Below are 15,372 nucleotides of genomic sequence, written 5' to 3' on the forward strand. Positions count from 1 at the left end.
GAACCAAGTTGAGTACAAACGTAGACAGGGAGAGGAAGAACGGACATAACAGGAGAGGAGATCAGGGAGGATATTGTAGAAGGTGTTAAGAGCTTGATCACACGATGAATTACTTAATATATGTACCCAGTTGAAAGACGCTAAAGCTGAGTTCAGACCGTCAAAATTGACTTTGCGGAAGTTGAGCTTGGTTTTGGGTTTGGAACGAGAGAGCTCCGCTTCAAATTCAACCGCGGGATGGTGAGCGTCGGTTTTTACATACGGGGATGTGCCAGGAAATAAAGAGAGGTGGCGCTCGGGGAGGTTGGAAAGGGAGAGATCGAAAGTGCGGCCCAAGGAGTTTTTGGTGGTATTGAAATTCAGGGCAGAGCAAGTATACATAAGTCTTTGTCTTGGACAAGCCGTCAACCCTTTTTTGACTTTTTTTGAGTATTTAGCTAAAAAAAGAGGGGTCCATTGATCCGGTCCAACATCAACTGGATGCGGTTTTAGGGCTCCCTCAATCCTCAAACAAAAATTTTTTTTCGAAAAAAGTAGTAGATACTGTGTAGCTTTTATAGTACAAAATGATCATTTAAGGATTTTCCACAAGATTTTCTGAAGTCAACCGTCCATACGTTTAATTCGCTTTTAAAATTTTTCCATTTTCCCTAAAACCACCCCCAAACAGGGTTGATTTTCAAATGTGTTTATTCACTTATCTCGTAGCGGAGTAATATTTCGACCTCATTCAACGAAAGGTTAACATGACTTTGAAAATGCTTTCTTTCAATCATATGTTGAAGGAAAATACAAGAAAGTAGATAAGTTGGTCCAACTTAATACTTTAAGTATCTCCTCTCGGAAAACTTTCAAGGTCTGTTTACCTTGCATCCCCACGAAGCATCATTGCTGCCATGGCATAGGCTATTTTGTTGTTGCTGTCGATGTTGAATATGTACATAGACTCGTATCTACGTGAGATGTACGGCACATTTTCCTTATTCAAATAGAGTGAGTTTTGGATTTTCCTTAATTTTTCTTTTTCCGGAAATCTAAGAGAGATTTTCTCTCTTTGGCCTTCAGAGTTTTCATTCTCTTTTGACGGTTGTTGGTGTTTCTCTTCACAAACAAGAGGTCTTTTGTGCCTACATGGAAAACAGATGGATTCCACCGCTTGAGGTTTCTGGGGGTTGATAAGGGTTTGGGGTTTGATTCAACACCACCACCATGCAGTGGTAGACGGTTTTTATTTTTCTCGTTTCGCTTAAAGCCTAGCAGCGGATAAATTTTCAGTTCAGTACGTTGGCTAGTTCGTGTCGGGCCATAATTTCTCTCGAATAATTTTATCTAAACATTATCAAACAGTTTATTCTTTGTTTGTCTATTATTACAAGATTCAATTGGTATTTCAGTTTGCATTAACCGTTCTTAGTACTACGGATGAAAGATTGTTAGTTTCATTTCGAAAGAATGTTGGAATTCAAATGCCCTTGAACAGAATATCTTTTATTAAAGTTTGCATTTTTTAGTTTAATTTTCTGTTAGTTTCCCGTGGTTTTCCGGTATTTCGCGCGTCATTTCCCTGCTCGACGTTCAGTTACAATATCAAAGTCTTCAGATAGTTATAGCCCGGGGACCGATTTTGAAAATCGTCTGAGTTTCCTTCTCTGGCCAGTGTTTGAGTGCATCTGTGACAGTGCGGTTTCCTTGATTGCTTTCCCGAAAGAATATCGAGATGAGTTTTCCTCGTGGAATGACTGAAATGCCTACGGTGTGCCTGTGAATGTTGCGACTCCTTTTCTAAGCGTCTGCGAATGCCATCAAGGCAAACCTTGACCATTATTCCTCCTTTATATGTACAGCAGAAGAGGAAGGAAAAATGAGAGGATTTGACGGGAAAACATTTGCATAGACCACGACCAGAAAGCGTTCGAGGGAAATTGAAAATGAAATTCATTGAAAACCAATAAGCCTTTAAGAGCTTCGCAGTTCTATGGAAGACAATAAAAGCGGCGAATACGTTTCCACTTCTATTTTCCTTGGTTCTTCTCATTTCGAGGGTGTTACGCTGAAAATGTAAAAGTTGTAAGTGCAGAAGTATCTGAGCCAAGCCAATGGTGCAAGAAATCGGAAAAGGAGGAAAAGCGGAAATAAAAAAAATTGCCTTAAACGGAAATAGACTGAATATGTGAGAATGTGGGTTTGGAGTGACTCTTGCTTTGAGAAAATTCTGTTTAACTATCAAAGATTTTCCCGCAAAGTGTAATCTAAGTATTCGCTTATTTCGAATGTGTTCTCGCGAAGAAGCTACACGTTCTGGCGTTCGAATAGTTCAGGTGTTAATTTCAGTCTGATCCGCTCAGTGAATGGCTCATTTTTGCTTCTAGTCGGCTTGGCGAGGAAAAACTCCTAGAAAAATGCCACTAAAATGTTGCTAGCCTTCACTGACATTCTCCAAGGAATATAATTTCGCAAATTCAGAATGATTACTTTGAAGTCGAACCGCTTTAGCCAACAAAAATGGAAACAGTATCGCCAACCAAGAACCTAGAGGATTGTTCGACTGACGCTCCCCGTTCGAGGTATCCAATAACTTCAGCAATAGAACAGAGAAAATCGACACGAAATCAGTCAAAGAAAAAATAATTTTTCCGACTTTTTCTAACCGGTTGAAGACAGTTTTTCTTCGTTCATATTTTTTCCTTTGAGGTCGTTACACCACACTCTCAATTCGGTACATTTCCATATGATCATTGGTGCTTACTCGATTGGAAGATAAAAAGAAGAGAAAAAAAGCGAAGTCCTTTCACGGATCCTTAAAGGCATTTCGTGCAAGATACGTGCGTTCAACATTTAAAGACAACTACATGTTTGCTTATCAATCTGCGGATTAACGGTTTCGGAAGCATCAGAAAACCATTGCGGGGTTAGCCGATTTTGCACTCAAGTTTTTCTTATCTTCACTAAAGGAAAATGCATCTTCTGGTGTTTATGATGAGCCATTTTCCAGCATCATCTTCGTCCTCGGCATCGGCGATTGCATCAACGTGGATTATCTTCGGAATTGGAATTTTGATCTCAGTGCCAGGTAAGTTAAAGAGTGGTTTATTTTTGAATTAGATTTATTGGAATTATCAATTCCGTGGGGCAGAAATAAAGAGTGTTATTTGTTTGGACTCAAAGGCTTATTTGCGGGATTGAGGTTCCAAGGATTAGATTCCAGCGTCCTTTGTGAAGTATTCCCTGGCCTAAGACCAATTTCAATGCTTAAGAATAGGCACTAGTAAATATCTTATTGACATCCGTGCCGAGTGAGAAATTTCACTGGGTACTCACTCAGCCCAAACTATAGCTAAAAAGGATCATAGCTTTGTTAAAAGTCGGTCTACTGGTATCAGCTAAGCTCCACTTCGTCGCGTTGCCCTGATACTTCATCCATTCGTGCCAGTGGCCCCGGATTAATGGTGATCTCCCTACCAAAACAGCTGTCTATCTCCCGGCTGGCGTTCACTATTTCTACGAATGAGGTATTGGCGTACATTAAAAGCAAAATTAATTAACTTTCACCATTGTCCTGTGTCAAATTGACAAAAACAGTAGCTCTAACCCAGACCCGTCTTTCAAGGTCATTTATACTCATGATTTCGATGTCATCGTCAATTCCACCTTCTGTCCTGAAAGAGTGTTCATCAGGCCATTATTATTATTATTCTGTTAAGGGAAAATCGCACCGCGTCCTTAAAGAACGATTGTGCCCCTTTTACTGGTTTTAGTGTAGCTATTGATCATAGTATCTCAAACAGGCCTATAACCTTTCCTACTTCCAGATCTTTCAACTTTACATCTGGTATTAAATGTTCTGCCAGATGCCTCAACCTGCTTTGCACAAGTGCCGGACACTGTCCCAGGACGTGTATAGAGGTTTCGTCACACTCCTCACAAAACTTGCAGGCAGTGTCCGTAGATACCCCCTAGGTGATAGTTCGGCCGACAGTGACCAGTGAGATTTCCCACTATGATTCGGAAGTTCTTTTTGGTGAGGTTTAAGCAATCCTTTGCGCACATTTGTTTCGTATCCCCTAATAAGCACCCTGGACTGCTCCACCCCTGGTAGGCCCGCCCAGTATAGTTCTCTCAACCGTTCCTCTTCATTTCTTAGAGTAGAGTTCTCCATTTTTTTCATGCTATGGATCTACAAGGCATCAGAGCCCTAGTGGTTTTCCGACAAATGCTTCCGACATGTGTCTTCCAGAGTAATTTTTGGTCTAGGGTAATTCCCAAATATTTGATCTCTGTCTCTCGTTTCACTTCCATATCATGTAATCTTATGGCTCCCAGGTGATCAAGCTTACGCCTCCTAGTGAATGGTACTATGGTGGCTTTGGGTGGGTTGATCCGCAGTCCTTTCTTCCTGCACCAGGCACTAGTAACCATTAGCCCAGTTTAGATTCTATCACATAGGGTATCTTCATATTTGCCCCTACAGATTAAAATAATGTCGTCCGCGTAACCTTGGACTTGTATTCCAGTATTTGTTAGTACGTGTAGGAGTTCGTCCACTACCATACTTCACATCAGCGGCAATAGTACCTCGCCCTCTGGACAGCCTTGAGTAGTGTCGGTACTTCTATTTGCCTGCTTTCTAGCATTTTGCCCATCCAAAATGCCAGGGTGTTTTCGACTCCCTTGCGGCTCAGGGCGTTTTGTATCTCTGTATGCGATGTGTTGTCGAATGCTCCTTCGATATCCAAAAACGCACTCAGTGCTATTTCTTTTGTTTCTATGGCATTCCGTAGTACCTCTGTCAGCTGAAACAGAGCAGTTTCAGTTGACTGTCCTGCCCGGTAAGCGTGTTGACAGTGATTTAGGGGAATACGCTTGAGAACGTTAGTTCTAATATAGTTGTCTATGACCTTCTCCACCGTTTTGAGTACGAACGATGTTAGGCAAATTGGTGTGAAAGATTTAGGGTGAAAACGATCCTTTTTACCCGCTTTCGGAAGAAAGACCACTTTTGCCCGTCACCATGTCCTTGGTATGTATCCCAGTGCTATGCTCACCCTTACCACTCTCAGAAAAGATTCTGAGATAATTCCTAGGCCTCTCTGGATTAGTGCTGGGAAAATGCCATCTACTCCGGGAGATTTCAGTGGTTTAAAAGTTCCCATTATCCGCCTTAGCCTAACTTCTGAGCATACCTCTTTTACTAGCTTGCAGTTCTCTTTTCTTCTTCTTTTATTCGTCGATGGGGTGTCAGGGAGAATGTTGTCGCCTGCCACCGTGGGATAGGACCCCGGGAAATAAGTTCTAAGAAGCAGGTGTACCCTGTGCTCCTCATTCTCGGCAAATGTCCCATCTTCCTTCTTCAAACAGACAGAGGATATTCCCCCGTCTACAACCTTGTAAACCCTGGTTGCTTCTGTGATCTGTTCGATCCCTTCACAGAATTCCCTGAAGCTGTTCCGTTTCGCTTCCATGATCGCGTTGCTATACACAGTCAGTGCATTTTTGTACCTCTGCCAGTCCCCGGTTTGTTTTCCCCGGTTGAAGAGTTTTCGTGCCTCTGTTTTCATTCTGACCAGGTTCCTGTTCCACCATGCTACATCCCTTAATAGCTTAACTATCTTAGCCGGACGATTGTGTTGAGGTCTTCCACCACCGTTTCTAATTCCAATTCGCTCCTGATGTCACCGCCCCCTTGAAGGTTGGAAATATTGCTACTCCAGTGCGTTGCTTAGGATTCACAATCTGTTCTCCTGGGATTCCTTATTATTCTTTTTATTTCGGAGTTATCCTCAATGTCGAATCTGATTATCCTGTAATCAGACATAGAGGGTTCATCTAACACCCTCCGATTCCTGACCATTTCGTTCATTAGAGTATTTCCTAGAGTTATGTCTAGTACCTCCTGTCTAGTGCTGGTCACAAATGGAGTGTTCCGTAAGTTATATATTACTAACTTATGGCTAAGAATAAATTCAAGAAGGTACTCACCTCTACGACTGGTGTCGCTGCTTCCCCAGACTTCGTGGTGGGCATTGGCATCGCAGCCGAGGAGAAGTGGTAATGCCCTCGTCAAATAATACTTCGTCAGTTTTGCGACTTATTCCGGTGAAGCCAGGATTTCGTCTCTTCGGCTCTTGAGCTAGCGCTATTCCAATGTTCTCCTTGGAACTTGCCCTCGCAATTACCGGGGATGCAGCTTTCGCATGGTGGAGGTTTATCTCGGCTATCTTAGTGCTGGCCATTGGCTCCTTTATTGTTTGGAGCTCTTCTCCACTGTCGGAGTATCGCGCTCCTCCTCCGATATGGCGCTTTCCTACGCATCGCTATCCACCCTGAGTCCTAGGAGTTTATCCTTGCCATCCAACTTGTTTCTGAAGACTACCCATAGTCGGGTATGGAGATCTGTTTCGTCTCCGTTAGTCTGTGCTCTCTTTCAGTTTAACTTTGATATTTTGGTCCGTTGGTGCTCGGTTAACAACTTGACAGTGCTCAACATGCTTTTCCTTCTCTTTTGGTGGACAACTTCTTTTCATTCCTGATTTCCTTTCAAATCCTGGATGTAATATTCGATGACAAACTCCGTTCCAGTTTTCACTTCATTGATATCATGAATCGAGCTTCCTAAATGCCTGGTTTTATCCTACGCTCTTGCTCCGACTTTTCCTCAATCCAGTTCCTCTTAAAGCTTTTGACCTCCTTGCTCAGAAACATCCTTGAATATTGCTGTGTTGTCTGGTCTCCCATCCGCAACTATGGCTGTTGGGCATCCCCTTGTCTTATACCGTTGTCGATGTCGAATGGTTTCAAGAGTGATGCTTTTATCTGGCCTCGCACATTGGTCAGGGTCAGCCTAGTCAGTCTTATCAATTTCTTCGGGATACCGAATTGTCTAGGCGGCCTTGAAGTCTTTGAATTACAGTCTTTGATTTACATATTCCAACAGTTTTTCCATCGCTTGTCGAACTGAGAAAGTCTCTTTGGTATGGGCCGATGATATTATGGACGACCATGAACGACCATTTGCCGAGGCATTCTGAAATGCACCTAAAGGAAATAGAATGATCAAATGACGATTCTAATTGGCGAAGGCGACCTGTGGGAAAGAACTACCCCAGAAACCTAAAAAAGTTGGCGAAATTGACCGTGAAGGTCCGCCCGCAAAGCCTGAAGTTTCATCAAAGTGCTCGGTTGACACGTTTTTGCCTGCCTCCGTGCTAGGCAGGCGCGGGAATGTGGTGGGGGGGGGGTCCTTTGAGCGTTTTTCCCATGAAGTGCTTTACAAATGGCGCCCAACGTGGGTTCATGTAATGAACTTAAGGCAAGGGGATGATCAAAAGACCATCCTGAGTGGGCAAAGACAATCGTAAGGGATCAAAGCGCACAAAGGACCTCCCCCCCCCCCCCCCCCCTTAACCGAGTACTTTAATGGAGCTTCAGTTTTTGCGGGCAGACCTTCACGGTCAATTTCGCACAGTTTCTTTTGGTTTCTGGAATAGCTCTTCCCTCTAGGTCGTCTTCGGTCACTCAGGATGGTCTTTTGATCGTCCCATTCCCTTAGGTTCATTACAATTCTTTACATTCAGCGTGGCCACTGAACAGTATTTCTTATACCACTAGTGCTATCTCTCGCTTTCTATGTCAGCAGCTGTGATATCCGCCACTACTTTTATTGCATCGACGGTCAAGAAGCCTTCCTTGAATCCAACCTGCATATCAGATAGAGTTTTTTCGTTTTCAGCTGCCTGTTTTGACCATCATTCCTTCTAGAATTTTTCCTATCATATGCATGGTATGAGGATTGACCTCCGGTTTATTTGTTTCCTTTTGGTATCAAAATCCGACGCTATTACTTCCATTTCTTAGGGAGCATCCCTTCATCTAGGCATTTTGAGAGGGGATTGTTCTTGAGTTTTATTATCATCACACTTAACGCTTTGCAAGCGACCAAGGGGAGGCAAGAACAAAGGGGAATATAACACATCCATGGCTACCGGTATTCTAACCGGGACCAACGAAATCGGCAAGCTAACGCTCTAGCTCCTCAACGATGAGGATGGTTCATGTCGGAAGGTAGATTTTACTGCTTTGTTCGGAATTCCACTTATTTTTTTACGAATTCAATTCAAGCTGCCTCGATTACTTCAATCACGGTGGATCCTTGCGGGAACAGTGTCTCCACTGTATTATTGGACAGGTCATCTGCCTAGTCTGTAGGGTTTGTCCCAGGGTTTTATGTCAACTTCTTTGCAGAGGTTTTCAAAACCTCTACTTTCTGCAGATCGTGCAACAATTGCCTAAACCTGGAGAGCTGTTCTTCAATATCCAGTCTTCGTCTCAATGGTTGAACGACCCTTCGAGCGTGCAGGTATTTTGCCCTGAGCTCCTTTATTTCTTCGTTCCACGAGTAGCAAAGTGAGCCTATTCCGTTTCCTGGCATTGCTGCATCACAGGCATTGACAACGATCTGAATTAGTTCTTTGGACAAACTGGCAGAATCTATAATCAAGTGAAACGTATCTTTATTGAAGAAGCAATACTTCCATTTCGGACCTATTCGATTGGGATGCTGCACCTTTTTGTGTTCGATGATTTCGAACATTACCGCCTGATTATTGCCATACACAACCGCATTTTAGGCAATAGGGAACAGCTTCGGAATATGATGTCAATGATACTGGCAATTGCGATTTCTAGAGATGCAAACGTTTCATGCAACCTACGATCTTCGATGTTAGAATGATCCCACTCAGACGCCTATGCGTTAATTGATAATTACTGGTCTGATGTGTGCGTCTATAATTACATTGTCCAGCAATGCCTGGAAACCGTCTACTGTCAACATTCTCTCCGAGAAGGAGAAGGGAGCAATTCATTCTCGACTCAGTAGTTGTAGGACAATCAACTAGAGACCAAAGAAACTTCTTTAGTTGCTATATCGATTATGCCAAGGCTTTCGACGGCGTACCCCATACCTGGCTAGTCGATGTCCTTCGTCTGCATCGCATTTTGTTCTACACAAAACCTTAAGAATGTCAGGAAACAATATATAATTGTCTCTTTACCAACAACGCTCAAAGGTAAGCTATAGTAATGGTAAACTACGAAACTACAGTTCATAAATTCCAATCAGTCATCCCGGCTATTTGTTGTTCGTCGCTCACAAGAAATAAATTTCACTCACAATATCGAAACTGTATAGCTAGTTGCTTCAACGATAGCAATAGCATGACAACAATTTCAAAAATGTTGTATAAAAATTAAAAAGTGTCACAAAATGCCACAGAGGGAACAGAATCTGCTCAAGCAGTAGGGGTAGTGGTAGTATGAGAAACATTGATAGTTATATAGTTAGAGTTAGTCCCTACAACCTTATCCTCCCTTCTTATTGTTTTTCCCTGTTTTGTTTTTGATGTGAATTCAGTTTCCGATTGTATCGTTTGGGTAAGCCCGTGTGCTTCATATCGCTTATGTTTCAAACGTGGAACTTCCTTTTTTGTACGAATGTTGAAACCGAGAAAATTCACCTTTCATTGAGACTTACATAGCGCTCCGTTAGCAGTCGTTTTCTTTCAAAGTTTGCCCATCTTCTTTCTAAATCTTTAGTATAACTTTAATAAAAGACAGGACCACTGTGTGTGTAAATTCTCTGTCTTCGATTTACGTATATTAAATGGAATAAAATGTCGTATTCAAACATTTAAAATCAGATTACATATCTTATAATATTAGAGCCACAAGTGAAGGTATCAGACACGAGCATAGTGAATAATGGCGTCCCACAACCCAGATCTGTTCCCTCTTCTATACCCAAGGAGATAAACAAAAAGGGCTTCCCCTATACCAGTAATCCGGTTTGACTCAGTTACTTTTTATTGTTACTTATTTCCTACGGAAATTGCCTTCTGGCGCTTAACACACAGACTTATGTAAATGCTGAATGAACCGCATGATTTTCTGTATTTACTGTAGGAAATCTACTTTCCCAACAATTTCACTTTGTTGCCACTTTTCCAAACAATTTTTTGCTTTTTGATTTTTTTCACATTCAGTGCAAATTTACTTACTCAGTGGGGCATGAAAAAAGGCAGCGGTTGGATGTAACTTGGGTTGGATAGGGAGTTTCCCCCTGGAAAATGTCTTCTGGAGGCTGAAATTTCGGTGGAATTATATTTCATGAGGGAGTGACAAAGAGTTAATTTTTTCGATGTTTCTGCAATCTTCATTAAATGGAATTAAGTTGAATATGAAATATTAATGCTACTGCTTTTCGGCTTCAGTTCTCTTTGTGTGTAATTAATTGAGTGACTCAGACAAATTTGTTGTTAAGTCCAGGGGAGAGACAAGGGTGTAGCCAAAGTAAACTATGGGGAGAGACTAGCGCTGATTTCAATAAAATTAATAAATTTCTACATCAAGTTGTGTGAATTTCTTATGTTAGGAACTTCATTTACGAATGTTCTATCCGCAGGTAGCAAAAATTCAACTCTATTTTCGTTAGTATAGGTACTGTCTCCGTAAAACTTTCTAATATTGAATGGTATAAGCAAATCAATTTTATGAGTGATTAAATAAAAAAGTTGGGAAAAATTAGTGTAAAGACTTTCATCCGGTCCTCCATCTAAGTACTAGCTATTCCTTTCAGCGCTTAACCTAGGAGGGCATCGCTATCCCAAAGACTGGAAGAAATGCGCCAGCCCCATAGTGTAGCTCCACAGAAATGCCCAGTCGACACGTGCTTGTACTTCTCTGTGGCTGAGGAATTTGGGGGAGGGCTTTTTTGCGGTTTAGCTGATTGAAAAAGAAACCCAAAAGCTGCGAGTTTTGAGGCGTCGAACAATACGGCTAGAGGTGCATCGTGCTGAAGGAATACCAGAAGTGTAGTTCCCAACAGCTTTTGCTTAGTGGTCTCAAAAGCTCGAATAGCAATTAGGCGAAAGTATTTAGTCTTCGGCCTGAACGAGTAGGCGTGAAGGATCGACCGATAGTGGGCGACCTTGGGTAAAAAATTACAGAGAACATGGCCAAGAACCTTCTCAGATCCTTAAGCGTTTTCGAAAGCAGGGAGCTCGAAATTGTTTGCACTTTGACTGGATGTGGCTGATTGCTGTCAGGGATAATCATCAGGTGGCCGAGAAATGGCACCTTCGATTGTAAGAATTGGTATTTCACAATGTTAAGTAGAAAAGGGTCTGAGATACCAGAAAAGGGTCTGAGATACCAGAAAAGGGCATTTTTAAAAAAACCTTCACAGTATCTTATTCATTAACGTTCCTTTTAACTGGTGTACATTATACTTTTAAGAAGTAAGCCAGTGGTAATGGTGAGAACGAAGTCAACTCAAAAAGGTTTCTATTCGGTAACCAGGATAACCTATGATTCCTTCATCCGAAATTAAAAAACCGAAAGGATTACTTCAGTACAGTTTGTCTTCGATTCCTTTTTGAATTTTTGATGAAGGTGCGAAAATTGGAAAAAAAGAAATTCTTCTTTCAAGTATTTAGTATGCACGATAAGTGTGCAAAGTTTCAGCTAAATCGGTTCCGAGATTTTCGAGAAATCTTGACTATGGACTTAAAAGAGAAGTTTTGAGAAAAACGCGATTGAGGAATGAACGGTTTTGTGTTGTTTTGTTTGTGTTGAATTTGATCAAGCTTGGGGGTATCATGTATCTTACTATAGTCAATACTACTGCACATTTTGATAACTCTAGGATACACTTGAGGGGGGTTTGTAGTCAATTTTCTCAGCAGATATTGGTATGGAGAGTATTTTTAGGCCTGAACACAATACAGGGGCAGCTTTATGATATTTTTTCAGATTTTTTGGTTGAGTAGTTTCTAAGAATGGGTCCGTTGAAGAAATTATCACTTTCAACCCCCGCACTCCACGCCTTGGCAACAATTGTCAAAACTAAGACCAGCCTTGAAAAATGGCAATCGAGGCCTTTTATTTGATACCCAACATGACTATATTCAGCAAAAAAAACTTACATCCACCTTTTGCATATATGAGCCCCCCCTCCTTGAATTCAACGTGGAGAGTTGAAACTAACTGCTGGTGTGGGCGTCCACAGTTCCCACCTTTCACCAAATTTCGTTCCAATTGGTGTAGTCGCTTCTGAGGTAAGTGCGTGTGACAGACAGGTAGATAGACTGACAGACATTGAACTGATTTTTTGCTTGCTATGCAAACATAACCTTAAACACGATTTTTTTTCAATTACGTAGAACAGTTTATTTCAGCTTCTTGAAAAAACTCGCCTGTAGCTGCTGTATGCTCCATAACATTCTTTTGCTTCATCCAAGGACGAATTATCTTATCCTTCAGCAGCAACCTGGTGTTTGGGCTCAGCTTTCTATAAGCAATTTTCGTCTTCTTAATGACGGTCAAAGAAATGCCATTGTCAATAACTCAAAAAGTTTTGCTTCTAATGGGGTCCAATTTTCAGACAATGTTTCTTACAAATTGCGGTATCAGAAAAAATCTAAAAATCAATGTTTTGCAACACCTCCTTCTTTTCCTTCAGCCTTTGTCCCGTTCACAAGCGGAATTGGATCGTCGCCATTTTGATTTATAAAATGCCTGATCTGAATGCAATCCATCTAGCGTATTAAGCCACCGTCGTTTAGGTCGGCTTTTGGTCGCTTACCATCGACTTCGATGTTCAGATCAATCTTAGTCAGTGAATTCTCTTTAGCACGAATTACGTGACCATTCCATCGAAGACGCCTCTCTCGTATTTTTTCCACGATCGGTGCAACCTCATATCGATTACGAATATCCTCATTTCGGATGTGAGCATCACGCTACTAGTCCAACGCAAGATCTTCGTCTCTATTACCGCAAGACGTCGTTCATTGTTTTTTATAGTCGGATAACAATCAGAATCATACAGGGCGACAAAGCGGACGACATTGCGTAGATTTAAGATTTAAGGTTCCGCAGCACCGAGCGGATGAATCTCTGAAAGGTTTGCACCGTATTGCACAGTCCAAAAGTTATACAAATGAACTCAAGTAGTCCGAGAGGTGTACAGATTGTCGTTTTCGGAATTTCTTCGGGAGCTACCCGGATTTGGTAGTATGTTTTGACTAAGTTCAAGATCGAGAAAATACGGCGCAATTTACGATAGAGTGTGCAAAATCGTGGATGCATGAATTGCGGTATTGGTCAGGGAATTTAGACGCCACAAGGTTGGAAATCGCCATGAATTTTAGGGACCATGTGAAGTGTTAGAAACCAAAAGCTCTCTGAAAGTCCGCAAGTACCTCACTTGACGTGTCACGAGCACATCGCCAAACATGGGTCACGCGTGGACTTCGTATTGGCCAACGTGTTCAAAGATCCCGAGTTCACATATGCCAGGATGGCCTGTCTAATCTTCGGAAATCTTAGCAGCCACAATAACTACTGAGGGACCTGCATCCATTCCATCCGTGGACATGCTAAGGGGTAGCAACACAAGCCTAACGTATAAGAATTTCTGGCGAAGCGGCAGGAGTGATAACACAGTTAATTCTAGGCGCCATCCTTGTAAGGGAAGGATAGTGTCTTTATGATTCAGCGAAGAATTTTTTGAAAGTCGTGGCAGTTTACATAGTGAAGTTATCGCTTAATGGCCGAAGGAGTGATGACGAAGTCTGTGAAAGACAGGCTCTCCACTTCAGTGTGAAACCTGCACCCAGGGTATACGGCGCGGTTAGTCAGAAAGGATCGTATAGCAACTCTCTTTGTGAAAGGAACTGAAACCTGACTACGGCCGGATCTTTCGGTGACACTATTGCCTAACTCTTCCGGAAAACGTGAGAGGAAGGCTGGGCAGAAGAAAACTTCTCCCGCAAAGGATAAGCGACTTGCCTCTCAGAACCTTCTTCTCCGCCTCGACCAGGAAAAGCGGAAATAAGGTAAGCAGGCGATGTGGATGCAATTGGTCTAATTACGGCAAGTGAAAACAGATCCATGCAGCCTGGACACCGTGAACCTGGAGAGGCTCCCAGCCAAGGGCCACGGAAGGCACTGCGAAAGAAAACCCAAGTTTCATGGGAATGAGAACATGGGCGTTGCTGCACCACCAAGTATGGTGATATCTAGGGAAATCGTTGCCCTTGATGTTTCGAAAGCTTTTGGCAGAGTATGGTATCCTGCTTTCCTAGTTAAACTTCACGCATTTGGTCTTCATGATAAACTCCTCAAATGGATTGGAAGCTTCCTCAATGGCCGTTCCATTTGAGTTATATTGGATGGGGTTGAATCAGAACTTCATACCCAATATGCTGGGGTACCTCAAGGTACTGTTCTGTCATCCACCCTCTTTATCATCTTCATTAATGACCTCTTAAGTAGCACTTCCAATCCAATCTACACCTTTACTGATGACAGAACCCTTGAGATTCATTTGATTCGCTGGCTGACTCTGCTCGTAGAACTCTGCTCGTAGAACATTGCGTGTCAATCGGGAGCGCATGTTTGAGTCATTGTCTATTATTGCTTGAGGCAAAGCAAATCGGGATCAGTTCAATGCTTCTAAAACCCAATGCTGTCTCATTTCGAATCAACCATGTACTCCCCCCTCCTCACAATCTACTCTTCTCGATGGTGCGAATATTCCCCACTGACCCTGACTCAACATGCTGGGTATTAACCTATCTAGTGAGCTGAGCTGGACCGACCACATCTTCGGCATTGGGAAAAATACAATCAAATGTTTGGGGCTTCCGAATCATTCCAAAAAATATTTTTCACGATTCGACCTAGCGGAGACTCACGTTAGTCCTAGATTCGAATGCGACTCCCAGATTTGGTTGGTTGCAGGTATAACTGCACTGTCAGCTCTTGATAAAGTTCAATGAAGAGCTTTTAAACTCATCGGTGATGTGAGCATTACATTACAAATGGAGCCCTTTGAGTACAGGCGAAATGTTGGATGTGTTTCTCTCCTCTATCGTTATTATAACGGTCACTGCTCTCAGGAAATATGAGGTCTTATCCGAATCCTTCTTATCTCAAATTATACGAATGTGGAACAGACTACCATCTTCTGTCTTCCCGTCTGACTACAACATACAGATGTTTAGGCAAGGAGTGCATCGGCACTTCCTTCATGCTCAATCCCTTCCCCATTCTGACCCCTAAATTTCTTCTTCTTCGCCATGACTGTGCTATAGCTTTATAGTATCAAAGGGCATCCCCCGAGCTTCGGCATCATCATAAAAAAACATTCTTTCGGGCTGAAGTGTGATCCTAAGGGCGGCAACCTGGATAATTCACAAGTGGTTGAAGGGCAGCGATAGTCACGCTGTATTGAGGGCGTGGAGCAGTCCTTTCATCACCTTAATAATCATTCAGGAAAGTAGAAATCAGTTGAACTCTGCTTCTAGATTCAAT

At 42.3% G+C, this 15,372-nt stretch overlaps 1 protein-coding gene across 2 annotated transcripts in view; it reads left to right on the forward strand.

Annotated features, from left to right (window-relative positions):
• Positions 1 to 1,311: 1,311 nt before the first annotated feature.
• LOC119657913 (neuronal acetylcholine receptor subunit alpha-7) overlaps positions 1,312 to 15,372 on the forward strand; it is a 641,515-nt gene continuing 627,454 nt past the window's right edge. The window contains exons 1-2 of one of the 2 annotated variants that reach the window (XM_038065099.1): positions 1,362 to 1,432; positions 1,512 to 3,070. In XM_038065099.1, coding sequence (XP_037921027.1) covers positions 2,956 to 3,070 — 115 coding nt within the window. In that variant the 5' untranslated portion in view covers positions 1,362 to 1,432; positions 1,512 to 2,955. Of the gene's footprint in view, positions 3,071 to 15,372 lie in introns of both variants that reach the window. The other variant, XM_038065097.1, reaches the window with a different exon arrangement.

Source organism: Hermetia illucens, chromosome 5 (genome assembly GCF_905115235.1).
Source record: "Hermetia illucens chromosome 5, iHerIll2.2.curated.20191125, whole genome shotgun sequence".
Taxonomy (NCBI): domain Eukaryota; kingdom Metazoa; phylum Arthropoda; class Insecta; order Diptera; family Stratiomyidae; genus Hermetia; species Hermetia illucens.